A 19,889-nucleotide genomic window follows, 5' to 3' on the forward strand; every position below is an offset into this window, starting at 1 on the left:
TGTGTGTGTGTGTGTGTGTGTGTGTGTGTGTGTGTGTGTGTGTGTGTCCCCCCAACAGACAGTAGTGGATTTGAAGAGGACCTAAACAGAACAGCCCGTCACCGATGGAAAGCAACTCAAGTGTTCAACTCATTTCAAAGGAACGGAGGGACGGCGGGTGGAGGAACTTGATTTATTCAGAAAAATATGAGCAAATGAGTAATGGTATTAACGGAGAGGAGGGGAGGCGGTGGACAGAGAGGCGGTCGTTGAGGGTTAAAGGGGTGCAGGAGGAGGTCAAGTACGAGCATATAGTGGTTAAGAACTGCTCCATTTTCAAAAACGCTAGAAGAGTCGGTCAAATCCAAATAAGCTCCCTAAGATGAAGCTCGCAGCTCAAGCGTATCGTTTTTCAAACTAATCAAATCCAGTACTAGAGTAAGCACAAGTAAGAATAGCTTACAGCACTCTCCAACTTTACTGGCTGGAGGGCAGAGTTTCTTGGCTTGTCGTTTTTACTGAATCAAAACTCGCTGTAAACATCTGGATGCAAATGCACAATTAAACTTCTAAATTAAATTCCTTTGAGGTCAACAAGACTCTCTGGGATAAGTGAGGTCAGGATGTCACGATAGCCCTGAGGAAGGTCGCTGGCCTCTCGCGGCCTTTGTAAGAAAACAGCTGTGATTAGAAGTGATGAGGGTACGAGCAGCTGTTCATGGAGCCGGTAGTTAGAAACACCAAAGGCAATGCAAAGGGGCCCAAACTCAGTGGTGAATTCCGGTGATTGTCACCAACAGTTACAGTTGCCGTGCACTAGCGCCGGGCAGGCCTCCTTCAGACAATGCGTTCTTGTTTGTCGGGGGCCCAAAACCTCAACACTTCCAACCAAAACCATCTCCAGACAAACGGAAGAGGAACACGGGACAGTAACTGAGCTGTCATCATTTCTGGGTTGCCTGAAAAAAAATTCCGACCCAAATCTCCCATCTCAACAACTGAAATAAGACAAAACAATCTCTCATGCGCTTATACGCTTCTTCTTTCAACAGGAGGCAAATGATCTGGACACAGTGGCTTGTTTGACTTGGAAACAATCATTTTACCATTTCCTCTCCCTCTCTCCCTCCAGTCTCTTAATTTCTCCATTTTTCCTTTTTCCCAGACAGCAACTTTTTAAGAGCCAAGAACCTGAAGCACTAACAAAACAGCAGAAGCGTAACGTCCACAACTTAAGAGCAGCACAGTGACGGGGGAGAAAGCCTCCGATACTCAAGACACCAGCAGACATTCATCAAACACTGCTGTGTACACATCCTGCGCTAACTTTCAAACTCTACTTGCATCATGGCTGCACTGTGTATACACATCTGCAGATTCCACGTTGTTTTGTGGCTTGAGCTCCTGTGTAGTCTCAAACTGAGCTGAGCTGTGCCATAACGTGGGTGGGCATTGGACGGGTACGGGCAAGTGAAGAGAGAGGAAAAAAAAACAACATTCTACTTAAATTAATAGCTCCACCAACACCAATACAAATAGCTATATCTCACACTATGGAAATAAACAAACGCCACCAGTAGAGAATTTAAGTAGTTTAAAGGCTGGCACTTAGAGGAGGAATACTGCATATTATTCAAATTGGATTTAAATAATTTCTTCACCATTTGAGTGCTGTGTGTGTGTGTGTGTGTGTGTGTGTGTGTATATAGAGGGTGGCGACAGGCACGGATTAAGTGCCTGTAATCCTTTTCATCACAGTAGGTGCTTATGCTGGTAGGCAGCATGATTTACATACTTGTATCTCTCACAGGATGGGGGATCCCCGCCCCACACGTCTGAGTGGATTAGATGATACAAGTAAGTTTTGTATGCATTGTTTTCATGTGCAAAACATGGAATAACACCACAAAAAGCTTTGAAACGAATGACGCAATCTAGTAACCAGTTAAAAGACGCGTTAAACGATCGCTTTAAACTACGTGTGTGTGCACAGAGTGTGCTGTCCTAATGTGTTCTGGCACAACGGTTGACATCTGTAATCCACATCAGTCTCACTAATTCCATTTCCCCCCCAAACACATATCCACATCCAGCCCAAACACAAGTCTTCACCGGCGGATCATAATAATAGCCGGCTCAAACATGCTGCTGCCACAGGGCTGGGGGCCACCTGACCTCTGACCCCTGCATGTGAACTCCAACTCGACAGGAATGGGCCCGTCAACTTCCGCCGGCCAACAAACACCTGTTTGTTTTCTAACCGCTAATAACACTGAGAGGGAGGGAGTGAGTCATTACGCTCAAAATGTTGATCTGCTAATCCTGTCCGTAGGGAGGGTCTGGACAGGCACAAGTGTCTGGGTGCTGATTAGGAGTGAGCTGGTGAATGAGTAGCAGACCAGGATAACGTTGATTTTTACAGACGGGTTGTCTGGTAATTAGGAAGCTGGTTTACATATCCTGAGCTGTCAGGGCTAAACGGTGACAAAGACACACAGACTTTTTATAGATCTTAAGTCTACAGTGTCAAAATTTGACAGGTCAGCTTGTGCAAACTCAAACGCGCTTGAAATAACCGTATTTAATAGCAAGGTAGATCCTGTTGATGATGGAGATTACAGAAGACAGAAAAATGTGTCAAAACAAGAACCTAGAAAAGAATTAGCAAGAAGCAAATATATATATATTTTGTGTCAAATGTAATTATTTTCACAACATGGACAATGGACCACAAGGAAATAAGTAATGTGTAACTCTTGTAGTTGTGTGTTATTTAATTTTGTCCTAAATAAATGATGTACATTTGCTTTTTGTGAGTCTTCCCCAGAAATCAGCTCGTGGATCTAATGCTTTTTGATAAACGCCTGTCAAAGCTCAGAAATATTTGTTAGAAGTGCAACAGTTTGCAGCCGCAGTGCCGAGCAACAATAACACATCTTTTACATTAAAAATGGTCACTGCAAAGGTTTAACTTTCTGACGCAAGCTGAGTTTCATGCTGGACTGATCAAGTCAATGGTATGTTTTTGGAAAATGATAGGCAGTAATTTAAAGTATACTCAATTTGTATTTCATGAGCTAAAACACGCTAAACCACCAGTATGGCCCTCTAAGTATGGCCTAAGCTCTTCACTGCCTCAGTATGTGGACCCGCAGCCACAGCAGACCTCGACCTGGTCCACTACTTGCAGTGAGGGACTGGCCACTTACAGCCCACAGCTCCCCGAAGCCTGGCCAGGGTCAGAGAGGGCATTTTTGGGGGAGAGAGAGAGAGAGAGAGAGAGAGAGAGAGAGAGAGAGAGAGGTGCTGGGCTGGGTGGTGCGATGGTCACAACAACAGAAAATCTAGCCACCACACAAGGCAAACATAAACATGGGACACCCGCTGGGCAGGCTGACGCCACGTGCCTGTGTGGGTGCCTGCCAGCCCAGGCTGTGGGCACGGACGCCGGTCACTCCAGTGGGCACCTCGAGTCGATGGGTTCATCCCTGTGGAAAGTCTGCATCAGCCCGCATGGAGCCCACTGTGGCTAAGAGAAGGTAGCGATTCACCAGACCCCCCCACCACACACACACACTAATGTAGCCATCACTTACCAAGTGACCACAAGCTAAATGTATCCTCCAGGCACAGCACAAAATAGCATAACTGTGGGGAGGGAGGGAGCCGAAGGAGAGGAGTGGGGGGGGGGGGGGGGGGGGGGGGGCTGATATGAAGACATAAAAGTAGAGGGTTGAGATGGAGGATGGAGAAGTGATGAATGGACGAAATAGGATGGGAGTTATTATGGTGTGACCAAAGGGGGAAACAACTTCATAAAGGATTGAGTATCGAATGCAAGATAACGGTGAAGACATGAAGACACTGAAGGAGGGTCTGGAAGATGGATGGAGCACTCCTGAAAAAGAGTGCATGACAGCAGATAGATGAAGAGAACGGGGGAGGGGGGGGGTCTCTCCAGTTCAACCGCAACATATTTTCCCTTTGAAAAAGGATACAATTTACACAAACCCACTAAAGGTCATGAGCAGAGCATGCGGTGCCAACTCCATCCCAGAAGCCAACACATTATTTCTTCCCCCTTTCCTTTTCTGTCCGTCTTTCTTTAGTTCCGTCTCCCTTTCTGTCTCTACAAGCATCCTTTCCATCTATTTTTATGGGACCTACTCCAATCACTGTGGATTTTAGGTTAGGAGATGCTTGCGTGTGTTCGTTATTCAAAGACTGTGTGTCTTTTAGCAATCTTGGTTTTTGCAGCGCGCGGTTGGCAGGAAGTGGTGTTCCACTCCAGTTTCAACGTCTTGCATCCCCCATCTTAATTACGGTCAAAACACAGAGAGAGAGCAAGGGGAGGAAAAAAGAAATAGAATAACAGCAATAGTGGAATGGGCATAGTATGGCATACAGGCCGGAGAAAGGAAGGACTTTAGACATAAAGGCATTGTGAACAGGGTGTGTGAGCAAAGAGTAAAAGAATAAAAAGCCAGATCGTCAGTGTTCTTTGCTACGGCAAAAATGGCTCCGAAACCACTCGCACAAAACGTCACATCAGGCAGCATTTGCCACACTGTTATGGCTGCTATAATATCTGACAAAGACAGATACCACTCAAGAAAACATCGTGACATGACCTCTTCCTCTGATCAAGAAGGAACAGAGCAGCAGGCCAGTAGGTCGGACGAGGTCAGACGTCAGTTCAAAGCGTAAAGACATATGTTGACAAAAGGCTAGCGTTGAAGTTCGGAAGACACAAATGACTGAACATGTGTTTATAGGCGTGCGTTAGCTGGCACAGTAGCTAGCTCGTAGCTGAGCGTGGAGTCTGCCAGCTCACAGCTGTGAGTCCCCACTGCTTCTGTGAAGCTGTGGGGACTCAGCCGTGGACGCGTCATTATGGCCAGGATGTGTGGAGAACAGTTAAGAATAACACAGGCCACCCCACCAGTGCACGTGTGTATGAATTTCTCTCGCCATCGGTCTATCAAGCCTGTGTTGTTGTTTTTTTTCCAGTCGAGTGCTAATGAAAGCTCTGCTCCTCTAGAACGCCACCCAGGCAGGTCAGAGTGAAAGACCCGGTAGATCCCAAAGCTTTGTCCCTCCGGCCTCTGAGGAACAAGTGGTCCCTTAAATATTTTCCAGCGACAGGGCCTCCCTCTGTCTCCGGGCTGGTCTTTTGGTCAAACATGTTTGTCCAAGGTGCTTTGTGAAAGAGTTGCTCTTTCACTCTCACTCCAAGACATAATCCACACAGCTGGCTTATAAAGAAACCAACTGGAAAGGGAAAACAGCAGGATACAGCAAACATGGAGGTACCAAACTGAGCAGGCACATCTGCTTTACAATGTCTGGGTTTCAGTGGCAAAACACTCCCTAAAGGAATAAAGCTGATAGAGAGACATATCTTTCAACAGAAGACATTGTGACTACACTCAGAATGTAGTGACTCATTTAAACTGAACTGACGAGCAAATTAATCAAAAATGAAAACAAAGAAAAGAAGATGTGGAATTCACACCGTTTGTTTTAAAGTGTTTCTATCTTGTTAAAGTATCACCGATGCTGCGCCTGAACGCACGGCTAAATACAGATACGGATGATTTGGCTTACGTCACTCCACCTGTCAAATCCTGCCGAGTGATGATGAATACTGTTTGGCGATGGTCTACGTGCGCTGAAAAGGGTAAAGAAGACCCGTCCAGGCATGTACGTGCATATGACAGCATGGCATGTACAATGAGAATACGTGCGTGCGTGTGTGCGTGTGTGCGTGCGTGCGTCGGACCAGCTTGCCAGTAGGAATGCAGCCCCTCCAGCTCACAATTGGGCAGCTGTGTGAGAAACACCTGTGCACTCCTCAACACACACATACAAAGTGCATTGGAAGAGTGCCCCTATGTTGGACTTAATGGAATTGGCAAAGCTCTCCCTGTGTCTCCCCCCCCCAACACACATTTCAATAGATAATAGACCAGGACAGGAACCACTTTCAGTTGACTTTTGCAATGGGATCCCTGGGTGAGAAAATCCACTGACTTTAAATTGGAGACGGCACACCACAGCAGGCCACCTCTTCATCATCATCCATGTAGTTCTGTTTGGCAGCTACTGAATTGAAATGGCAGATTAACATGCTAAATGAGTCTCGTAGTGTAATTAGGATGCCTTAAACTTAAAACAGTTTCTCTAAATCAACAATCCTGGTGAAGTCTGCTTCCCTCATCTTTTGTGGCAGGAGGGAAAAAAGAATATATTGGACAAAAGACGACAAAGGCACAATAGAGGGCTTACACTCCCAACTCTTACAAGACTCTACCTCCCACTTGTCCCCCGCCACCGCAGCCTCGCACAAAGCCTTCAGACTGACTAATTGACCTTGCTGAAATAACCTTCAGTTGACGTTAGAGCAGAAAAGGTCCACGGAGGTTTCCTTAAGAGCACACAGACTATACACCAACTGCTGTTTCTCCCCCCCCCCCCGAGGGTCCTCCATCTTTTCTTCTCCTCACCCACTCCAACTTGCTCTGCACAATGGAGAATTATTTTTCCTGGCCACCATCACCTTCTCAGCTCTCCCACCAATTACATTTTGATGACATTTTTTTAAAATCTGCTAAGGCCACTTGCACGGACGCACACACAACCTTTGGCAGAGAAACCGGGAGGCCGTGCAGGTGCAGAGCAGCTTTTGTTGTCATAACATTTCCATCGAGACAACAGAAATCTGACAGCGTCCAGTCCTTTCTCGGCTATTTTCTTCTCGGTTGTCCACGCACCATTACACACACGAACATAATCACATCTAGTACTTATAAGACAACAAACCCACCTGTGTGTCTCAACCTCTGGTGCATCAACACAATTGAAACACGGTGAGGCATTAAAGCATCCAGTCATTTGACCTGTTACGCAACGGTGAGCAGCCGCCTGCTTCAGCACTTTTCCCATTAAACTAAGCGTGGCGTATTACTCCTGCCTCAATGACACAGATGTTTCCACAGCGTGGGCAGACAAATAGGGCCACATGGGAAGTGACATCAGCAAGGAGCACATATGGCCCCACCTGCCACCGGCCAATCGCGGAGACTTTCCCCTTCTGTCTTTTTCCTTTTCAGACAGCCGTTCTGGCCTAACGGGCGCAGGATCACATGGAAACACGATCATAAAGGAGAATACAATGAGCAGACAATCCACCTAGCCGCCTGCTCTCCCTATAAAAACGACAGGAAAAGTCTGCTCGCTCAAAGGAGGACTTGCTATTGAGCCAGATGTGGATGAGCGTTTCAACACAGATCATTCACAGATGTGAAAAGCCATTGGCTGAGATAATATGAGATTAGCTTTGGCATCACCATTGGCAGGAACAATTGTTTTGTTTTTGGCTGAATATGAAATGAAACAATGACTCTGGTGTTCAAGAAACCAAACATAATGGGATAATTGGCTGCTCAAATGTTTCTGGAGCAGGTGCATTTTACTTCATCATTGATTCATGCACAACAGAAGAATAATTGGAACGGTGAAAAGACCCTTTACAATCAAAACTTTGTTTGATGTACAGCAGGTGGAGATATTTCAAACACTCCTCCCAGGAGAGGATAATCTTAGAGGGGTTTTCACTAATATGCAAATACCAAGTTAGGTCTCAAGATCCAATAAATACTGCCTCATCTGTCAAACATGGGGCAGGAGTCCTTTTACCGTGGTGCCCTCTGACAGCAGATGAACGCAGAAACGTCTAGCCTGCTCAGATGCTAGCAAATGCAGCACAACTCATTGGACGATACATCATCGTGCAGTAGAACAATGATTCTAAAGCCAACACAAAAAAAAAAAGTTCCAATTATGTTTGGGACACAGTATCCTCACAGCTCATCTGATTTGGATATAAACGCCTTCAAATTGTCGCTGAAAGTCAGCCTTTATTCAACAGAGCCTACAGAACACAAAGTGTCTCATACTTATGGATCGCATTAGAGGCTTCAGCCACTTTTGATCAAATGGAGACTCGGTTTCATCTTAGACTGTGTATTTTTAGAGGGTCTCTCTGCATCTGTACATATGAATCAACTCCTGCTTGTCTGCATGCATCAATAAAGCAGTCTCTCCATCACTCCCTTTGTACCTTTATTGTTCTTTGTAAGGCTATGAGGTGTGCGGTGACATGCTGCCAATCTGCAGTAGTCCCAGAGGCAGCAGCCGAGGCCAGGCTGCAGGGCAGAGGAAACCCTCTACTAATGGGAAACACACTTCTCCTCCTCGCTCAAATTGCTCTTTCTACCACAGCAGAGCGAGGTGGCAGCCGTCCAGGAGGTGACTGGCGTCCAGAAGCGAGGCATGAACTAAAAACGGGAGCCCTGCCGCGCCACGGTTCCTGATTCTCGTGAAAGGGACAATCATGAGTCTTGCAAAACACATGCATGTGTTGAAAAGGAGTCCAGGGGTAAGAAGGGGGGGGGGGGGGTGTATAAAAACACATAAACAGAAAGAGAGTAAGACAATAGTAGATCAATTAAACGAGTAAAGGAAAGGAAGGCTTGGTAAACAGATATATAGAAATAGTGAAGGAAATGATATAACAAATGGGGCACAGAAGAAACATAAGCTCCTCCTAGTTTGGATGATCTCATTGAACCTGCCGCAGCCCCTCCAGAAATAGCATCCCATCACATCGATACTTAATAGCAGTGTGTTTATTCATTTCCTAGCATTGCATCCGTCTGTTGTGAATAATAATGGGCTGTGCTGCATCTACTATCCAAACCCTGCCTTCTTCACATCTCTATCAGATGCTCCGTTCCTGGATCTCTACCCCGTAAGACAGGGAGAACGGTGCTGAAGTGGACTAAATTAGGCTTTTGGTAGGGCAAAGATCCCAAACGTTATTGCTAGTGCATTTTTTTTATAAAAAGGGAAAAAAAGGGGCATTTTTCCAGATGTTGGAAAATATGCTATATCTGCAGCTGCAAGTGCACCTCCGCTGCCGTTTTGTGAAAGATGGAAAGTGAAGTCTGACACTGTCTCAAACACTGAGACAGTCATTTTTGCAATTACCTTAACAGCATTAAGACGTGCCCGACTGCCACATAATGCAGAGCAGCTTCCCTTGACAAATCATCTCCAGTTTAGTCTGCATGCAATTCTAATCCAAACCATAAAAGAAAATAATGGTGAATGGAAGAAAAGAAGGTGGGGGAGGTAGTGAGGAAGGAGGTAGCTGAAGGTGGGGAAGGGGGGTTTTCTATTTTTCCTTCCGTGGCGAGTTCACACAAAAGGGTCCTTCTGATCCCTGGAGTGCTGAGCACATACCTGCGGGATGAAATGAAAACCCTCTGTGAATTATATTAAATATCCCCTGCCAAAGGCTCCACATACTTCCATGTGTTTTTACCAGAGCGGAGAGGCTCCATTAGGCTTTGCTCTAAAAAAAACAAAAAAAACAAAAAAAACTTAATTAGAATCCCAGACACCGGCACCTTCAAAAACTCAGCTACCTCATTCAGTTTCCTCTGTGCAGGACAGAGAGAAAGAACAGCGAGGAACAGAGGAGTGAGGGACAAATGGGAACAAACAGGTCAAATATGACCCACAGATATGGATTTTTTATTTATTTTTTTTAATAGGATTCACTGAAGGATAACGGCTGTATTTTTGACAGGATAGAAGGGAATAGGAATAAAAAGGCCATTCGCTCTGTTGGTTGATCACAGGGCATGAAAGGGGAACAGATGACTTCTTCAATGAGGTGTTATGAAGTAAAAGGCTGTTGCCACGTGGGCTTCAATGAAAAGGCTGTTAAAGCTCACAGAGGCACGATATCGAAAAATATATACATAGAAAAAATAAAGAGGGGATTTCAGAGCTCCCTCCTCCTCCTTTTTCGTCCTATTTTCCTGGTCAAACTCCCCCTCGACTGAATCACAAGCTGAAACCCCAAATGACTAACAGATTCCAGGCACCATGTTTCAACTGTCAGAACACAGAGTTTAGCTTCTTTGACAGAGCGTGTGCGGTCACATCTCTACCCCCCCCCCCCCCCCCCCCAACCAAGGCCATCCTGGAGGGGGGGGTGCAGCAGCTCAACTATCGACTTGACCCTGAGGTTTGCCTTTACCTCCACCTTAAACATGACTTCCCGAGCTGTACCCCAAACAACAAAGCTCCTACCTGTTCCCTCGTATGGAGTGAACTTTGAGAAAGGGGCAAGGTCAAACGATTGTTGAAACATTCTGTGGCATTTTCTTTCTTTTGGTTCTGGTTGTGCACCTAATCCCCACAGGAAAGCCTTCATCTGGGACTGATTTTAGAGCGCCAGGGCCAGGATGGGAGAGAAGAAGGGGGGGGGCTGTTCCGTAAAAAGGCAGATTCCCTTCTGGGGGCACAAGGCTTCTTCTCAATCCGTCTGATTAAAGGGAGTTTGGCTCAATTACACCCAATGACTGGGCCCCGCTCCCAGGCACGACCCGGCTAGGAAAACACACCGGAATAGATTGTGGAGAGTCAATAGAGGGTGTGAGTACGTGCATCACACCTGGGGCGCTCCCATGCAGCTACCGCAAAACGTCTCTCTTTCTCGGCCAACGGCACAGCCTATCAGCGGTCCTCGCCTCAGAGGGCGAGTTCTTTGTGTAACCCGGGACTGGGTTTGGGAAAATTGTCTCTCCAGGGACAGGCTCACGTCCTCTCCAATCGGCAGCGGGGATACCGGTGGGCATCGGGGTCCCGGCGGTATATGACATGTTCACTTGTATGTGCTCATGGAGCAGAGCATTGGCAGTGACTGAGGACAATTACAAGGGTTAAGGCCAGAACTTTCTCTGAGATTCAAGTTTCGTCATGCTGAATTCTGACCCTCGGAGAGCGCTTTACGACACCATCACAAGCTATTTTACAGGCACACATCATCCAGAGTTCACTGCGTTAATGCTGAGTGCGGTGAATCTGTGTGTGTAGCTGCTAAAGCGGAGGAGTGTCGATAATTGTCCTGATGTCTCGAGCGTTTACACGGCAAAGCTGGTTGCAATCGTGCCAAGTTGTAAAGTTCACTGATTGCAGCTGGCTTAGAGGCCCAATTAAACTCATTATTATAATTCGGGTTTACAAAAAGGGAAGAGGATGAGGGGGAGAGCGGTACACAGAAATACACATTGTTCTCCAATGTCCAGATCTGTATGGAAAAACAGGCAAGCACTAATAGCTAGCTCGGCACAGTTAAAAACACCCCTCTCAGGCCCATCAACCTACATCCCTCAATTTTTCAGTCTTCATTTCAGCCAAAACCAAAAAATAAACATTCCCCCCCATCCATTATTCTCCATCCAAATTATATTCCACCCACAACCCCATATTACTGGCTCAAGCTCCCGGGGCTCCTCATGTTGTGACACTCCAACGAAAACAGTCCTACTGAATGCTGTGGACGAGCACAGCTAACCTGATACAAGCCAGCCCGCTGCTCCGATTACACACCGTTTTTTCCACGGCTCTTTTAATTAAAAACAGGCAAGAAAAGAGAAAAAGAACAGATCCATCTTTATGTGCACCTCAGGCCTAAAATGACAGGGAGGAAATGCCCCGTTTGGGATGTTTGACTTTGAGCTTCCTCAGCGGGCACGGTTCAATCTATCAAGTGCAAAGAAAAAAATGGAGACAAGGTCTCCTTTTGATTATTGCGTAATGTCTATGTAATAGCTGCTTTGTTACACATAAGACACACACGCACTGAGGTAATGCTGAACTAGAAGAAAAGTATCCAAAGAAAACCCACCGTGATAACAGACTATTAAAACCCTGAAGGCCAAAGGGAACTCGAGGGCAGCCCGATGCAGAAAGCTGAATGAATGTTCTCTGCAGAGTGAGATAGTGGATGAATAGTGGCCAGAATGAGTGGAAGGAGGCATTATAAAGCTTTGATCAAAAAACGATACAGTAAGACTGAGTTACCAGCCAGCAACAACAAATATTTTGACCTTGACCGTTACCTGGCCAGCTATTTCTGTTATCAGCGTTTTGCTGATTGCACACTACGTCTAGCAGCTATGTAGCTTCACAAAGTGTTTGGCCGGCTCTTCGATGGATAGGACTAAATAAGTAGTAGTGATTACATTCCCCCCCCTCCAATTTAACTCCTGAAGCCTTTGTTTATTTCTTGACCGTGTTCTGGATGTTTCCCACTGTGGAGATTAGCAGACAAGAATGAAACCTCGGCAGCTTTGGTCAAAAGCCCAGACGGGACCGCTGCAGCTTGATTTAAACAGAGGGTGGGGGCAGGGGAGAAGAGCTGCGAGGGAGAAGGGTGAACGAAATATTGGAGCAAAGAAGCTTGAATGAGAAAGAAGGGGAAAAGCCAGAATGGCAGTAAAGGGCAAGGTCTCATCTGCCGTTTAATTGCCTACCTGTTTTATATCAGTGCTAGTCTACAGGCATCTGGCCTTGGGAGCGATCGCTCCCTAACACACCATACCGGCATATGATTGAAGTGATTTAATACAGGACACACTGCAGATGGGTTAGGCACACACCCCAGCAATTATGTCCAATGAAAAATAATCACAGTACATTGAATAACTAGCGTTGGATTACAGGAAACCAACATGGCTTTTTCTTAAACTCAAAGCTAATGTATCTAATGAATCTAATGTGGATTCCAGCAAGAAAGTGTGGACAGACACTAAAGAGAAAGAAGGCATCAGGAACACTGAACAGCTCGTCATCAGAGGAGCAGAAATGCTCACTTTGCTGGTACATTCTCTTCAAGTCGCGCCATCATCACAACCACAGAACGGAGACTAAATAAACTTCAACATTCCTCTGTCTACCAGACACCAGGGAAACAAAACCTTGCAATAAAATTAACTAATTAACACCATCGTCTGTGGTTTTCTCAGACACCCACTTCCTGAGGTGCTGTTTTGTGGGTATGTTTCCCAGACTTGTTACTGGTTTGAAGATATGCATCACAATAAGCATGTTTGCTTTGGTAATAGGAAGAAAGAAAATGTACCAACAGCGGCATCGGATATCCACCATTTCCATGACAAGTATGCTGGCACCAAACAATGCGATGAATTCCAAAGATGCACTCAGACAGGCCACTATCTGTCTCACTCAAATGAAGGAGGAAGTGGAGGAAATGGAGATGAGTGGCGAGCAGAGGGAGGAGGGAGAGTGGAGGGTATTATTTAGGACCCCGCTGTGTCAACTCCTATGCGTCCATCACACACACACACACACACACACACACACACACACACACACACACACACACACACACACACACACACACACACACACACACACACACACACACACACACACAGAGAGATACCAAAGGGAAGGTAAAAACAATCACATTCCTAAGAGGCTGCTTCCCTGCTATAGTCTTGGGCTAAAAAAAACAAACCGTATACTCCTTTTTACATACATTTACATCAAATATACTGTATTATCTCCATACTTTCTGGTCCTTGCTGCAACCAAACTTGGGCACATACTGACTCTCGTATATCTGTGCCAAAGAACAGATGTGGAATCTGTGCTGTCACAGCTTTACCAAAGAGAGCTGTGAGCAGCTACCTTTCTGCCTTTTTACGGTAATAATCATTATAATAAATGCATTTGATCCACCACAGCGTGCTGAATCGCCTGGCAGAGTACGGTCTGGAATGACTTGGCCCACCAAACGGTCTATAATAGCACTAAAATGCATGATTTGGATCTAACAGAGGAACCCTCACTCCCACCCTGTCTCTCTTCCCTTCCCTCCTCACTCCATCTTTCCATTCCTCTCATCTCTGGAGCCCGGCCACGCTCCCGCTCTCCTCCGGTCCTCCGCAGCCCGTGTTTGGACAAAATAAACGGAGAGCTTTTGGAGAAGGTCACGGACAGAAATGACAAGCGGTGAGCTGAAGGGAGAAGTGATGATGTGTGTAAACCGCTGGCCTGACCCTTCGCAGTGATTATGGACAGAGGGGCGCAGAGAGAGGATAGGAGTCTCTGTGTGCGTCTCCGACCCAGGAAATGGCCGGAATGTGAGGGAACGGTGTTAAGAGCTCTGGGAGGTCTGCACGCCCCTCCAGCACCACAATGTGCGGAGGCCCCTTTGTACATCGTTCAATAGAGGCAATTAAAATGCCACACACCAATATCCACATCGCAGACATTCAAGTACAACACTGTCAGTGTCGTGACTGTGTCAGTTATGGGGGGGGGGGGAGTGGTTTCACACTGATGCAGTACTCACCCGCTGGAGATGCCGAGTGACGTCGAGCTGACCGAAGAGCTCAGCTTCCTGCTGTCCCAAAGCCTGACCTCCCGACTACGCATCTACACACACACACACACACACACACACACACACACACACACACACACACCATGAGGAGTTACAGTACGTACTGTCAACACAAACATTCATGTCAACAGATGAGGTCAAACTAAATTAAACTCTCGAGTTATAAAGAAGTTACTCTTATGAATCATCATGATTTTGCAGTAATGCATGATGGTAATTTGCACTAATTTATACTGTGTCCATCTGTCTCAGAGGGCCAAGGCAATATATTGCATGGCATGCAATTGGCGCGTGTGTGTGCATGATAGTGAACATATGTCATTCCATTGTTTACTTTTTATTTGGTGGCACTATATAGTGAACAAAGACACTTAACACTTAAAATGGTAGAGAAAATATTGTGAGCTTTAAGCAAATAAAGAGTACAAACAGCTTAACAAGCAAACCTTGTTAAACTTCTGTATTCCTCCTAAAACATGAATCAATATTGTGTGTGTGTGTTGTTGTTGATAGAAGGCATCAGGGCATTTGTAACATTGTCTCAGTATTAATGTTAATTAATTCATATTTTATTGGAATTAAAGGAACGACCCTGTCATTGTAGTTTTCCCATAATTACATTTAACAAACAGCAACTTCAGTTCCTAACTAATCTGTGTCGCTTCTCGTGGTCAAACCCCAGAACTTACGCACATGTTCTTGCTTCGTTAGATAACGACAGATTATAAATTAAGGACTCCAGGTCAATGAAAGATGTAGAAAGAGTTTCTCACCATATCAAAGCCGGTGGTGAGTAAAAAGTCGTCTTTGGCCCACAGGATGCGTGAGTCCTTGTTGTTCTGAAGGCTCTTGGCACTCTGTGGGACAAACAATGAAACATTTTCAAACAGACGACAACATGAGACAAATTAAATACATCTGCTTGATCCTAACTGCTTGATGTCAATGCCTCTATGATGAAACCTATACTTTTAAAAATAACCTTGAAGTGTAGTTCAAGATAACGATGGCGGTGATGAGTGAATGATTCGCAGGGAAGACAAAGAGACGGAGAAAGAGGGAAGACAGACCTCTGACAGATCCCTGTGGTTGGACAGAACAGGACTTGTCCCATGAAAGGAGCGCTTGTTATTGTTGATGTAGCAGACAAGATGACTTCTGCCCCGAGTACATCTTAGATTACCAAACTGTGTCTCTGCGTCTGTGTTCGTGCCACTGGAACTTTTGTTATGCTGTTTCCATGGGGAACATGTGCCAAAACAGCGCTGCCATTACGGGTTTAATAGGTGGTCTTCAAATGTAACAGCTAAAAAACAACTGCAGGCATTGAAAGGAGAGAATGTGCATGTTTGTAAAGATGTAAAAAGAGGAGCGAGAAGCAAGTGGAAGGGTCCATGTCAGTAAGTTAATGTGCTGTGAAGTCATAGATTTACTGTAATTGTTAACGTGAGGACAAATAAAGATGCCTTTGTCAATTAACTACTTCAAAGTGCGGTTTCTAAGTAACACGGTCTTTAAACTGCCCTAAAATCATGTTGTTTACATCCTGACTTCTTGTAGAGTCTCACAGTCAGTCAGTGAGTGAGCGCCTTGGTATCTGTGTACTAATTCTAGAGTTACAGTGAGCTTTCCCATAAGGCATAGAGGTCAGCGATGGGGTTTACACGGAACAGGAGCCGTTAGCTCCTTTAGCCCACTGTGTCTCCCCAAATTACTGTTGTCATTTTTATGGCCACACTCACCCTGAGGAGCGTGGCTGGATGGCTGCGTATGGCCAGAGGACAGATGCGTATTTTCTAAGGCTCAACACTCACAACCTTTGAACGGAGTGTGGCCTCATTCACGTGTCACTGTTAAAATTGCAGATGGCAAATGGGGATGAACAGAAATATTAAATCCAGCTTGAGCACACAGAGGGACACAAACATGTGGGCTCCATCAATTCTCGCTAAACTCCCACTTCCTTTTCACTATTTGCTGACGTCGCTCTGGCCACACTCTGTGGGCCAAGTGGTTTGAGGATCGACTGCTGAAAGGGAGGAACGGAGGTTCTGGTTAAATCTCTTGTCACGAAGGATTTCATCGCTGTTTGCTCTTCCCAAATCCTCTTTCCTCTCAGAGAGCTTCTGACTCTGATACATGAGGACAGTAAATGACACACACACACACACACATGCGTCAGCTTGCTCCGGGTGCAGCTTGAGTTACAGGGACAGAAGAAAATGGAGGATAAGGGCGGGATTTTTAGAAGAAGCGTCCCGGTCAGTGAAGCAGAACAAGCTATAAATCATCAACGCTGTCAGTTGAATGTGTGCTTATAGGCCACACTGGTGGTTTATTGTTCTCAGCTATGAGAGGCCTTGTGTTGTTACATATGTTGAGAGCACACGCCGACATCAAATCACGTTTAAAAAGAAAAGAAATCCTCAGATGTGCACTTCTGCACCTCTCTCAGGGATGATGCGTCTCTGTCCGTACCAGTATCTCATCGAACACCACCTGTATGCAACACAGATGTTTTCTGGCTCCTGGTGTGTTCCCAAATAGCTTCATACACTAGGAGGGATTAGAAAACACTCCACTGACCTGACACGTTTCTGAAGGTGCACTACCAGAGCACTGACGGAGTTGATAATAAGTCCTGGATTGAATAAACACTTAAATCGTGTCTCAAGATTATTTTTCAGCCCGCAGTCAGCCGGTATGCCCCGTGCAGGTAACTGGACTCATACATGCCTTGTTAGGTCCCTTGAAGTGAGTCATTTGAAAAATAACCCAGATGTACGAGAGAGGTCCAGAGTAAACGAAGACCTCCGGAAAAAGCGATAGATCAGAAAAGAGCAGGGGAATGAGAACGGCTAAAGCAGGCACAGTGTAAACAGACACGAAGGTAATTCATTGCCATTGAGCTGTTCATCACCGGCACCGCGGGCCGATTTCCTTCCAGGGGCAAGACAAGGCAGAGTTGGTACTCTGACCAAACTAGGAACCAGATGAGCTCCGACTATTTTAATCTGCTCGGGGTTTGTTTGACACTGGAACTGCTTTTAGGAGCCGTCTGATTCATATTTCTGGCTGCCAAGCAGGAGATTCCAATTGTCTTCATCATGTTACATGCAAGAGTAAACAGCATACATTCTGCATCATCACATGCATGACTATTGCCGAGCACCAGATGAGAGTGTCAGTCTGTGTTTGTTGATATCTAACAAGAGGAATAGAATCCTTTGAACAACACTAAGCTCACCTTCATACTAAAGAAAACGCAGCGCCTTCATTGGTTTCAATAGAGCGAGTCCACCGGCTCAGTGGAGGTGCCAACGTAGGCTCAAAAAGTTGTAATAGATGCAATAGATCCAGACACTTCACCCCAAAATATCAACCTGCTGGTGTTAGTCGGGGGATCACCCTTTCATCGTCTGGGGACCATAAATGTCTGTATAAAGTTTCATAGCAATCCATCCAATATGTGGGTGTTTCAGCCTTTACCAAAGTGATGGACTGACTGGCGTTAGCTTAGCTAAAAGCTTCAACATGTACACATTGTTATCCTGCCTTTAGACCTGACTGTAAAGTGGGGAGGACAAAAAGACAAATTACTCCTTCAGGGAGTCAATAAAAGAAAAGAAAAAAACATCACCTTTCTATGAACCGCCTCTGGAGCAGACGGGCTTAGTTTTGGCATTACAGCATCCCTCAGGCCTCCACTACGCCGCCTGAGCCAACCAGCTTCAGGCCTGAAGGCAAGTAAACCTGGCCTGACGTCCCTCACTGCGGACAGCTACGCATGCTCTATAGATCGCACCGCCATGATGTCATCCGTCACCCGGATATGAAGGCACGTGCAGCTTTTGAGCCTTTTGACAGAGATGTCATCAGGGCTCGGCAGCTTGAGCGATAAAAGTGCAATTGCGGATTAAGGGTTCCGTGCTGGGCCGCTCGGCTCACCTTTTTCCAATAAACAGTGTTCCAGCTTAAGGAAGCGTAACACAGCCGTTAGAAAGCTATATTACTACCAACACCACGGGGCAGCCAGAGGACACAACATCTGGACCTTGTGTGTGTGTGTGTGTGTATAGAAATGTTGCCAAACAATATCTCTCGTCTGCAGTCATAAATTTAACGCAAATCCCATTTACCCAGAGCCCCCACGGCTAAACCTATCAGACATGCTACAAATCAATCAAGACACACTTGGAAAACGGGGAGAAAAGGAGAGGAAGAGACGAAAAAATATGACAAATGTTTTCCTGAGCAGCCTGACCAAAAGGATCCAAGCAGATGGGATTCGCACAGAAGGACGGAAAAGAAAAGAGAAATGGAGAGTGACTTGACCAAATACGCAAAAGGAGGTGTAAAGAATCAGTTACACCTGTTTGAGTGGCTGGCTCACACGCACAGTAGAGGAAATGTCATGATATATAAGAATATTACCAACACAGGTGTCCGCATCAAATGTTTTTCAGACTGCTGAATAGTAAAAGTGATGAGCCAGGATCTTTAAACCATAAAGATGGAAGAAAAAAAGAAAAATGAAAGTGTTGATTGTCGTGATAATCTAGATCAAACCTCAATGCAGGCAGGGTTTACACTACAGTACGGATGAACGTGCCAATCAGCAGTCTGGACAATTATGGTTTCATAAATCTATTAAATATTCCTCCCAATAAAAACAAATCAGAATCCCTCCATTTCCTTCTCCCTCAGCTATTTTACAGACCGAGTTCACATTTATGTCACTCACGGAGAATGTTGATTCACCCACCAGGACGAATATCAGGTGTCTCTGTGCACATATGGGAACCATCACAATCTCTGAATCTCTCTTTCTGTCCATCTCTCCACCTCTCCGTGCATCATCTTAATGGGGTGTAAGTGTTTAACCATGAGTGCAAGTGGTGCAGAAATGTCTCTAGTGTGCTGGAAGAGTGAGTGCTTGTTTTCTCAACTTCCTCCAGTCTCATTGTTCAGCATGATGGCAGATCCTCCTGTCAGATAATATTTGTCAATCATATACGCCTGCTCTGAAATCTGCAAACTCATTTGTCATTTCACAGCAACTTTTACAGTCCTTTTTAAAAAAAAAAGAAAAATTAGCAAAATATCAGACACTGAGGTTAGACAGTTTATTTTGTTGCACTATTCCTTTTTAACAGACTAGTTCAACATTTTGACGAAAGTACTGCAGGCTTATTCACTTTCTTGCCAAGTGTAAGCCACCATTCTTATACCGGTTTGTTATATATGAAGCTACAACCAGCAGTTGTCGCAGCTTAGCTTAGCATAAAGACTGGAAACAGGGAGAAACAGCTAGCCTGGCTCCGTCCAACAGGTAACAAAATCCCCCAGCAACTCTAAACCTCATCAACACATTAAACGTTTAAATCTGTATAAAAAACAAAAATGTAAAAGTGGCACGCTATGGTTGTACAGAGCTAAGCTAGCTATTACCATCCATATCCAGTCTTTATGCTAAGCTAACAGGCTGCTGGCTGTAGTTTCATATTTATTATACAGACATGAGAGCGGCATCATGTCAGATGAGAAAACAAAGAAACTGAGACTTCTGACTAGAAAAACAATATTGTAACTTGTTAAAAAGTTTTTAATGGTAAAAAAA

The 19,889-nt window shown here is 45.3% G+C and overlaps 1 protein-coding gene across 3 annotated transcripts in view; it reads right to left on the reverse strand.

The window, feature by feature from the left end:
• LOC116400080 (mitochondrial import inner membrane translocase subunit tim16-like) overlaps positions 1 to 19,889 on the reverse strand; it is a 98,099-nt gene that overhangs the window by 56,135 nt on the left and 22,075 nt on the right. For all 3 annotated transcript variants that reach the window (XM_031877729.1, XM_031877727.1, XM_031877726.1), the window contains exons 8-9: positions 15,043 to 15,126; positions 14,219 to 14,301 (exon numbers count right to left, since the gene is read on the reverse strand). In XM_031877729.1, coding sequence (XP_031733589.1) covers positions 14,219 to 14,301; positions 15,043 to 15,126 — 167 coding nt within the window. The remainder of the gene's footprint in view (positions 1 to 14,218; positions 14,302 to 15,042; positions 15,127 to 19,889) is intronic.

Source organism: Anarrhichthys ocellatus, unplaced genomic scaffold, assembly GCF_004355925.1.
Source record: "Anarrhichthys ocellatus isolate YVR2014 unplaced genomic scaffold, GSC_Weel_1.0 scaffold146, whole genome shotgun sequence".
Taxonomy (NCBI): Eukaryota; Metazoa; Chordata; class Actinopteri; order Perciformes; family Anarhichadidae; genus Anarrhichthys; species Anarrhichthys ocellatus.